Source organism: Meriones unguiculatus, chromosome 18 (genome assembly GCF_030254825.1).
Source record: "Meriones unguiculatus strain TT.TT164.6M chromosome 18, Bangor_MerUng_6.1, whole genome shotgun sequence".
Classification (NCBI taxonomy): Eukaryota; Metazoa; Chordata; class Mammalia; order Rodentia; family Muridae; genus Meriones; species Meriones unguiculatus.
In genome coordinates this window covers 50,340,754-50,351,339 of record NC_083365.1, presented here as the reverse complement: position 1 = coordinate 50,351,339, position 10,586 = coordinate 50,340,754, and the positions used below count along the sequence as shown (strand labels likewise).

Sequence of the window (10,586 nt, the reverse complement as noted above, 5' to 3'; positions counted from 1 at the left end):
GGGGCTCAGATTTTTTGGTCCTGTTGCTCTCCTTGTGGAGCTCCTGTCCCCTCCAGGTCTTTCTATCTTCCCTTTCTTTCATAAGATTCCCTGTACTCTGCCCAAAGTTTGGCTATGAGTCTTAGCATCTGCTTTGATACCCTGCTGGGTAGAGTCTTTCAGAGGTCCTTTGTAGTAGGCTCCTGTCCTGTTCCCTGTTTTTTCCTTCTTCCAATGAATGTCTCATTTGCCTTTCGGAATGATTGATCATCTTACTCAGTGTCCTCCTTCTTGCTTAGCTTCTTTAGGTGTACAGATTTCAGTATGTTTATCCTATATTATGTGTAATATCCACTTACAAGTGAGTATATACCATGTGCCCTGGGGCCCACAGTTCTATCTAGGACGTGAGTCGGGCATGCAGGCAGATCTCTGAGTTGTGCCGCTGGACCCCGGGACCTTTTCCAGGGATTGTCTGGGTGACCTGAGGTTGGTCCCAATTACTTCCCTCACTGTGGAGTTTTCGCTAGACTAGAAATACCAGTCTCTGGTGTTGTGGGGCCCACAGTTCAGTCTGGGACGGGATCAGAGGATGCAGGCATGTGGCTCTGGGCTGGCAACTGAGCACCTGCTGAGACCCAGGAACTCTTCTGGGTGACCTGAGAATGGGCCTGATTGCTTCCCACGCTGTGGGGTTTCCTCTCACCTGGGAAACACAATCGCTGATGTTTTAGGGCCCAGAGTTCAGTCTTTTGGTCACTGTGCAAACACTGCTGTCCTGCTCCTCAGATACAGTGTCCTCTCGGTGCTGCCATTTTGGATTCCCACCCCCCCATAACGGGTATTTTTTGCAATGCGATCTGGCACATTGACTTTCTTCATTATTTCTTAGGTTTTATTTTGCTTTGTTAACACAGATCATGTTGGAATATAGGAGAATACATGGGTGTGGATTGGGTCTAGAAGTCAGAAATGTTTGAGTGAAATGAAGTCATGTGGGCAAAGGGATTATGCTGGTATACAATATGAGATGTAAAATAGCCCAATTTGAACATACTCCAAAATACTGATACCTATGACCTGATGCAATTCAAATGAAACAAAAACCATGAGCATGTAGTTCTTAATCTGTGTCTTCACTGATGATTAAAGTCAGATTCAAATTCTAATCACAGTAGTCATGTTGTTTATTGTTTCATGCTTTTAATTTTATTCCAAACTTGAGTTCGATTTCTTGCCCCATAACTTTCTCACAGCATTCTTCACCTCTGCATTTCTGAGCGTGTAGATGATGGGGTTCAACATGGGGGTGATGACCGTGTAGAACACAGCCACAAGTTTGTCTTCAGTATAAGTGGAGGCAGGTCTCAAGTAGAGGAAGATGGCAGGTCCAAAGAACAAGAGAACCACCATGATGTGAGAGGCACAGGTAGATAAGGCCTTGCGCCTCCCCTCAGCAGAATGGTTCCTCAAGTTGAACAGGATGACAACATAAGAGGACACCAAGAAAAGGAAGGAAAATACAGAGAATAATCCACTGTTAACAAACATGATAACTCCTACCACAAATGTGTCAGTGCAGGCCAGCTTAAATAAGGGATGGAGGTCACAGAAGTAGTGGTCGAGCACATTAGGACCACAGAAAGGCAAGGGGATAGTGATGAAAATCTGAATTATGGAATGAAGAAACCCCCCTACCCAGGAACCAGCCACCAGGTTGTGACACACAGGCCGACTCATGATAGTTGTGTAGTAAAGAGGTTTGCAGATAGCCACATAGCGGTCATAGGCCATCACTGTGAGCAAGAGGATCTCAGTGACCCCAAAGAAATGGAAGAAGAAAATCTGAGCCAGGCAACCCTTTAGGGAGATGATTTTAATCTTGGTAAGTAAGTCAGTGATGAACTTAGGGACAACAGTAGAGGAGTAACAGATCTCCACCAAGGACAAGTAGCTGAGGAAAAAATACATGGGGGAACGCAGACTCTTACTGGCGTTCACTGTCACAACAATTAGGCCATTGCCCAGCACTGTGGCCAGGTACACAGGAAGGAACAGCACAAAGCACATCTTCTGCACCTCGGGATCCTGGAAAAGGCCGGTGATGATCAGCTCAGTCACATTATTTATACTGGCCATGAGTGCAGTTCAGGTGTGTGCTGGATACCAGAGCTGAGGAACCTGCAACAAAACAAGCAACAATTGTCACACTATTCACACTGTTTATTTTAGGGGGAAGATCTCTGTGTGGCAGAAACAGGAGGGATGGCCTCAGAAGACAAAGAGAAGTCAGCCATTCAGAGAAGCCAGAAGAAACGGACTCAAACTGCAAATCCTTTTTAAAAAAATCTTATTCAGCAGCAAAATTACATTGAAACTCAAGGGTACAACAAGCAATATACTCAAATTCAGTATGGCATATACTATGAAACAAGAACTGTAATTCAGTGCAAGGCTTTTTAATCATCAGGAATATCCAGTCACCTGAGAAATCAAGTTGTTGGATAGGGGACAATGCAGAATCACTTTGTCTACATCCTTATTCACAAGCACAGGGAAAAGATATGGTCAGTTAGGAATGCAGATGGTAGGACTATGTTGTAATTTGACAGAAGATCTAAAGACAAGTAGGATGTAAAATATGTATGGATGAAAGAGCCAGCCACTGAGTTCATGTCAGAGACAGCCCCTGTTCCCCTCACTAGGGAACCCACTTAGAGACTGAGTTGCCATGGGCTACATCTGTGCAGGGGTTCTAGGTTATCTCCATTCATGGCCCTTGGTTGGAGTATCAGTCTCAGAAAAGATCCCTGGGCCCAGATTTCTTGGTTCTGTTGCTCTCTTTGTGGAGTTCCTGTCCCCTCCAGGCCTCTCTATCTCCCCCTTCTTTCATAAGATCCCCTGCACTCTGCCCAAAGTTTGGCTATGCGTCTCAGCATCTGCTTCAATACCCTGATAGGTAAAGTCTTTCAGAGGCCCTTTGTGGTAGGCTCCTGTCCTGTTCCCTATTTTTTCACTCTTCCGATGTCTATTTTGCCTTTCTGAATGAGGATTGAGCATCTTAAACAGGGTCCTCCTTCTTGCTTGGCTTCTTTAGGTGTACAAGGCAGCCTTACCAGGCCACAGAGGAAGACAATGCAGCCAATCCTGATGAGATCTGATAGGTTAGGAGCAGATGGAAGAGGAGGAGGACCTCCCCTATCAGTGCACTGGCGGAGAAACATGGGAGAAGAGGAAGGGAGGGCAGCATTGGGAGGGGTCAAGGGAGGGGGCAATAGATAAAAAAAAAAAGTAAAAATAAATAAATAAAATTTAAAATATATATATATGTATGGATGATCCCATTACCCTCCAAGCTTCCTGACCCTGCAGCTTTGATGTCAGTGTTTCATAGACATGGCATGCCTATCTCATTTCCCATATCCAGCCAGCCTATTGCATTTCATTTGACCATTTCCAGTGTGCCCTTTTCTTCCCATTCTTGCTGGCATCGCCTCACACTTAAGCTGCACAAAAAGCTACCCTTTTTGTAGTGGAAATCAGAAAATTGCTTTACTGCACCCTTCTTTCCTCAGATCACCCTGCTACCTAGGAATAACCAGGGCAACCCTGAATTCCTCCAACAGGATTTTAATGCTTTCAAAACTGAGACACCTCAAGAATTCTTTCTCTTTTTAAAACTAATTTATATTTTATTGATTACAGTTTATTCACTTTGTATCCCAGCTATAGCCTCCTCCCTCATCCCTCCCATTCCCACCTTCCCTGCCTCATCTCCTCCCATGCCCCTCTCCAAGTGCACTGATAGGGGAGGTCCTTCTCCTCTTCCCTCTGACCCTTGCGTATCAGGTCTCATCAGATCTTGCTGCACTGTCTTTCTCTGTGGCCTGGTAAGACTGCTCCCCACCCCACCCCCCAGAAGGAGGTGATCAAAGAACTAGCCACTGAGTTCATGTCCTAGACAGTCCCTGTTCCCATTAGTAGGGGGCCCACTTGGAGATTGAGCTGCCATGGGCTACATCTGTGCAGGGGTTCTAGGTTATCTCCATGCACGGTTCTTGGTTGGAGTATCAGTCTCAGAAAAGACTCCTGGGCCCAGATTTCTTGTGGTACATTTACACAATGGAATACCACTCAGCTATTAAAAACAAAGACATCATGAAATTTGCAGGGAAATGGTAGGAACTAGAAAAGATCATCCTGAGTGAGCTATCCCAGAAGCAGAAAGACGCACATGGTATATACTCACTTATAAGTGGATAGTAGAAATATAAAATAGGATGAACATACTAAAATCTGTACACCTAAAGACGCTAAGCAAGAAGGAGGACCCTTGGTACGATGATCAATCCTCTCTCAGAAAGGCAAACAGGATGGACATAGAGAGAGGGAGAAAACAAGGAACAGGACGGGAGCCTACCACAGAGGGCCTCTGAAAGACTCTACCCAGCAGTGTATCAAAAGAGAGGCTGAGATTCATAGCCAAACTTTGGACAGAGTACAGGGAAAAAAGGGGAGACAGAAAGACCTGGAGGGGACAGGAGCTCCACAAGAATCCTTTCTCGCACCCAGCAAACTTCACCTCAGGTGACTGCATAGCGAGGCAGGGCTGAGGGCAAGCACTGCAGGGGGCGGAGCCGGCTGGCCCTCTGCACTGCTGCGGAAGGGACTGAGGCTTGAGGCCAAGTAAGCTCCATCTCTCTCGCAGGGCCTCCGCCCTGAGCTTCCGCCCCTTAGCCGCTTCCGGTGGGGGCCGCGCGCGACGCCACGCCGCGGGAGGCTCTGCTTCACGGCCCACGGCCCGCCGCAGCGGGCGCCGCTCCTCGTGGAAGCGGATGACGCGGCTCTGCGGGTTGAACACGGTCCACGTCCCCCTCGGGGGCTGCGTAGGCCTTCGCGCGCCGCCTAAGGTGGTCCCCGCGCTCGAGCGGCTTCCGGCACACGGCGCAGCTCACTTCCTCCCGTCCGTGGGCTTCCCACGGAAGAGCCCAAACAAATCGACCCCCCCTCTCCCCCCACCCCGTGTCCCCCCCTCCCCGGGGTGCTTGCACAGGTGCACGCACCTTCGGGGAAGGAGCAGACAAACCTGCTGGGCAGCGCGCGCGGACGGGGCGGGGACCGAACAGGCCACATGGACAAACGCTTCCATCTGCGATGGTCAGGGACGACACAGCCTCCACGACCGACATGCCCGGCCCCAGGGCGCCCGGAATGCCGAAGGGGCGGCGGCCGCATGCACCACCTCGTGTATTTTCAAGTCAGAGTCTTCTCCACCTCCACAAACCTGCCCTGTTAACTGGCACCAGAGACACCCACTCCTTGACCCTTCCAGCCCTAAGCATCTTCTGGGACCAACAGCAGTCCTGTTGGTCCAGCGAGTTTGCATTAATTTCGCAGTCTCACGTACATCCTCTCCTCTCTGAAGGCTAGAGAAACGCTTGAGTTGTTTTCCTTATGTACACATCTAGCCACACTTTTCTGCTACCAACTGTTCCCACTGCCTTCAGCATGAGTTTTGCTATCTTCAGAGGAAGTGTAAGAGCCTTCTCAAACGGATTTTAAACTCTGCACCCTCGTTGTCATCCCCTAAATGAATGCTCTGATGCGTTATTCTAACATAAAGGGCCCTTACCTCTTTCTTTGCTCTTCCGGCTTCCTAAGGAACCTCATTGTTGTAAGAATCAAGCTCTGTGTCTTTCTGTTCCAATAGTAGCACATAATGTTTCTTCCGGCAAAATTAATAGAATCTTTTATAATTTCAGCCTCTGTATTTTTATCTCTTACAAGAAATACATTGTCTGGCATTGAAATTACAATTATTTTGTAATTGTTTGCATCTTGGGCTTTTAGAAAAGGGTATCATTTCAAACTACCTGACATATATATCACTCATTTATAAGTATGTGTATTAAGCATGTACAATAAAGCTTTGAAATTGGTGTGATTATTATCTCTCTTTTTTTTCCCAAACGAGAAAGAAACTCACAGAAGTGAATCAAATTGTCTAGATTTACACAGCAACACAGCTATGATTTGAAAGCCAGCAAACAGAGTACAACACCTATGCTCTTTGACTACCACATTATACCTAAAAGGAATGGGATGCGTGTGTAGCATGTAAGTGAAGAGAAATACAAATGTCCGACTATCCGAAGCAGGGCATATATTTATTTTACCATCCAAACACATAACTCCTGTCTTCTCTTGTTCTGTTGCTCTATTCCTGATCTGTTACAGAAGGAAGGTAAATTTACTAGAAACTCTGAGACACGCAGAGATGAGGACAGTCATGAAGAACCCATGCTTCCGAGCTTCACCAACAAAAGGAAAAATACCTAGCAGCTTTCCTGGTTGAAAAAAAAGCTCATTTATCTATCGATCATTTCAGCATTTTCTGCACTTCTTTTCTTTCTAGCCCCTTTTTTTTCCCTACTCCTTCCCATAGCTGATAATGGATACATCCTCTCAGCTCACAATGGAGCCTCCCTTAGAAATACAGAAGATAAGGTGATCAAGATATCAATGTATCACCTAATGATATCAGTAGGTGATCATATAAAGTATATACCAAGTAATCTCTTAGAATTTGCATTACAACAAATGGTACCATGCCTGAGAAAAATATAAAGCAGAGCTCCATGTGTTAATTGTACCTGAGCACTGTATGAAGCAATGGAAATGTTATTGTAGGTTCCAATGTCCGTAAGCCCAGATGGTACCTCACAAGAACCCCAAAATTACAGAGGATTTTAGAAGTGTGCACTCTGTAATGCTGCATAAAATTATCAATTTAAATCACAACTGTCTCCAAAAAAATATATACAAAAGCAACTATCTCACTTAACAAATAAACTCTGAATCTAGGAGAAATCAATTTTCAGTATCATGTGTCTGCTCAGAAACTTTGCTCTTTGCTCCTAGGCACATCACCCATCTTTAAGTGCACCTGCCCTGCCTTGAAGCAAAAGGGTGAATAATGTGAGAATTGAAAGACACTCAAGATGCACCTGACATGAACTTTATTATGCATCTGACACGGGGGTGGCCATTGTATGCTTTCCTTTAAATTCTAGTTCTTAGCAAGTAAAATCACTTAACTAAGAACACCACCCAGCAGACATCTCACCAATGACACATTGTACCACTAAATCCAGATCGATATCAGCTAAAGTCTTTTAGAAAGAATTCAGAGATTATTCATAGAGGAAGTTATAGAAATTGAGAGGCTAGTTAGCTTTCCAAGTCCACACTCTAGTTATTTTTCAGCTACTAACTTAAAACTCAGTACTCCTTCATAACATCTGGCTGCTTCCTAAAGGAGCTAGGGGATGGGTGCAACTGTGACTCAAAGATCTGACCTAGCCTAGAGATCAAATCACCAGTGGTCTTGGGAGCTTTATAAAACAAGATAGAAAATGCCTTAGACAAGTCACAAAGAAAATTCAGGAGGTTTGAATCAATAACAATATTTGGATTTAAGAAATAAGAACCACACACACAAAAAGAAAAAAAAAAAGACAACCCAGAAATCTTAAGATCCTTCGTATTGTGGAAATCCTACCTTAGTCATTCAGATGCCAAGAATTGTAATTAAATGCCCAGAATTCTGAACTATTTAAAATAAATTCAGGTACATACTGTAGTCAAGAGACCAACTTCCCAACAGAATTCCTTTTCTCTAGAGTAGAACTTTGCAGAATGAAGTATGATGTAAGCACAGGAACAAACTGTTTCAATTAATTCATGCATAGCCATAAGATTTTAGTAATGCAATGGGGATGTAATAATGACAGAAAAAAAAAGTTAAAGGATTTTCCCCATCCATTTCCACTGACAATAAATGCCATATTATAAATAACATAGCCCCAGGGCACTAACTCTGGGTAAGCAGTTGATTAACTATGCCACTATAGTCATGCCATCTCTCCTCCTTACTCTCCCCCTGTTTCTACCTCTATGTAAAATGAAAGCATTGACTGCAGATGATGCTGTTCCCTGTCACCGCCTGTGGCAGCCACAGCCAAGCTTGCCATGATCTTTGACACTGTGGCTGAAGACAAGCATTTGAGCCTCATATCCTTTGAGCTGTTTACAAAGTTCTAAAGACAGCGGGAAACATTCGTGCTCAGGGAGAAGGGATTTGTATATAAAAGTGCTCCTTCTTTCACAGAATAATTCCAGAATTTATGTGCCAGAGTGCTATATACTTGCTATAATGGCGCTAGTAGCATGTCCATCTACAGGGAGGAATCTGAAGATGATAACGTCAACGTGAAGCAATTCTGGCATCTTGTCCATGGAAAATGCTGGACTGAGTACTAACTATTCCTAGTTTTTCGTTTGAAGTCCAAAACTGAGCTGCTGTATAGCAAACAGGTGGTCTCAGGGAAGGTGAAAGAGGCATGAGCATTGTGGAAGCCAAGGAGAGTTTGGGGCACAGGAATGGCAAGACCAGCAAAAATATCTCCATTGCTGACTGTGAACAACTTTAACTCTTTTGAATTGCAGACATCTTATCTGCAAGACTATTTCTTCTATAGCTCAGGAGAGCACCTCCACCCCATCTGCTCACTATACCCTGAAATCTTAACTCTCTCTGAAATTCTTTAGGGTCCATATTTTTCTCATTCCTCCAAGCCTAGCTGGATTGCAGAGATAAGTTTATGATTATGAATAAAACTAAGTAAAAATAAATAAAATGGAAGTATTAATCCAAATTGTGTTCTTAGAAACTTCTAATTCCACATCCATGTGTTTGAGCGTAATATTCATGTATTAAATCATTTAGTCCACCTCTGTCTCTGTCAGTGAGGACAGTGGTCATGATCATGGACGATGACTAAAATTTCCTCTGAAAGAGATGCCATTCTATAATACACTCTATCATTTAACACAGTATTTAACATAGTATTAAACTTTATGAAATTCTAATAACTATTCTTAGTAATGAAGAATTAAAAGCATAAAAACAGAAGACCTAAACTCATGGCAGTAACAACCCTCATGTCATTTCCTGGACATAACGGAAGTGGAGATAAGCATAAGCAAATACAATTTGATAAATAATTAAGTAATAAGTCTATGGCATCTAATTTTGGTTCTCCAATCTCATAAGTTTTGGGAGGAATTGTGCTTTCATTTTCACTCAATTCTATAGATTTTAAAATTTCCTTTGATATTTCTTTGATGATCAATTTATTATAAATTTTCTCTGTCCCTAATTATTTATTTCTCTCTACTAATCTTGGGGTTGACTTATTATAATCCTCAAACAAATAACAATACACTTGAAGACCGACCTTGGAAAAACCATAATGAGTCAATAATAAAACTGGACTTGAAAATTTTAGGAAGTCAAATAAATTCTCAGAGGAAAGACTCACCAAAAGGATACAAAAGATGGAAGAGAGACCCTTCAGGAATTGAAGACAAGATGGAAGAAATGGGTACCATGAAAAAGAAAATGTAAATCTAAAAAAAAAAAAAAAAAATCCAGGAACAAAACATCTAGGATGTCTGAGACAGTATGAAAAGACCCAGAGAGCTAGGATAAAAGAAAACACAACTAGCAAAAAAAGAAGTCAATGAAATTATTCCTAATGATATTCCGCTATAGTCATTGATCAATGTGTAGCCCAATAATCAGAGGCTTCTTCCAACAGCTGGTGGGATCAAATAAAGAGACCCACAGCCAAACATTAGGTAGAGCTCAAAGAACCCTATAGAAAAGGGGAAGGAATGATTTTGTAGGAGCCAGAGGGGTCGAGAACAGCAGGAGAACATGACCCACAGGATCAACGAAGCAGGGCTCATAGGGTCTCACAGAGACTAAACCAGAAATCCCAGAGTGTGCATGTGTCTGTTCTAGGTCCTCTGCATATACGTTGTGGTTGTGTAGCTTGGAGTTCTTGTGGGTCTCCTAACAGTGTGCGTGGGGATATCTCTGCATCTTTTGCCTGCTCTAGGAGACCTTTTCCTCCTACTGAGTTGTCTAATCCAGCCTTGATATGAGGGTTTGTGCCTAGTTAAATTGCATCATGTTATGTCACGTTCAGTTGATATCCATGAGAAGCCTGTGCTTATTTTTTTTTCTCTGAAGGGAAACAGAGAAGCAGTAGATCTGGAGGAGATGGGAAAGTGCTCCGGTCAGAATGTATTACATGGGAGAACATATTTTTTTTATTTAATTTTATTGTTTTCTTATCAGTTATATTTTATTAATTCTGTATCCCAGCCGTGTCCCACTCCCTCATTCCCTCCCAATCCCACCCTCCCTCCCTCATCTCCACCGTGCCCCTTTCCATGTCCACTGATGAGGGGGACCTCCTCCCCATTCATCCGATCCTGTTTTATCAGGTATCTTCAGGACTGGCTGCAAAGCCCTCCTCCGTGGCCTAACAGGACTGCTCCTCCCTTGGGGGGTGGGGAGGTCAAAGAGCCAGTCATTGAATTCCTGTTAGAAATAGTCCTTGTTCCCCTCACTATGGGAAACCAATTGGTTACTGAGCTACCACAGGCTACATCTGAACAGAGGTTCTAGGTTGTATCTATACATGGTCCTTGGTTGAATGTCAGTCTCAGAAAAGACCTTGTGCCCAGATATGTTT

General features: G+C 43.7%; 1 protein-coding gene across 4 annotated transcripts; it reads right to left on the bottom strand.

The window, feature by feature from the left end:
* Positions 1-931: 931 nt before the first annotated feature.
* On the bottom strand, positions 932-5,468 carry LOC110564894 (olfactory receptor 4B1-like). Of its 4 annotated transcripts, none has more exons than XM_060371643.1 (2): positions 5,043-5,468; positions 932-2,160 (listed from the first exon to the last, which is right to left on the bottom strand). In XM_060371643.1, the coding sequence occupies exon 2, from the start codon at positions 2,116-2,118 to the stop codon at positions 1,189-1,191; it is 930 nt and encodes a 309-aa protein (XP_060227626.1). In that variant the 5' UTR covers positions 2,119-2,160; positions 5,043-5,468; the 3' UTR covers positions 932-1,188. The 4 variants fall into 4 exon arrangements, with proteins under 4 accessions (XP_060227626.1, XP_060227627.1, XP_060227628.1 ...); XM_060371644.1 differs by having other exon boundaries at positions 5,066-5,468; XM_060371645.1 differs by lacking the exon at positions 5,043-5,468 and adding an exon at positions 4,508-4,975.
* Positions 5,469-10,586: the final 5,118 nt, after the last annotated feature.

What these genes read in the sequence shown, in the direction of transcription:
- LOC110564894 (XM_060371643.1), bottom strand. Translation starts at nt 2,118, where the DNA reads ATGGCCAGTATAAATAATGTGACTGAGCTGATCATCACCGGCCTTTTC.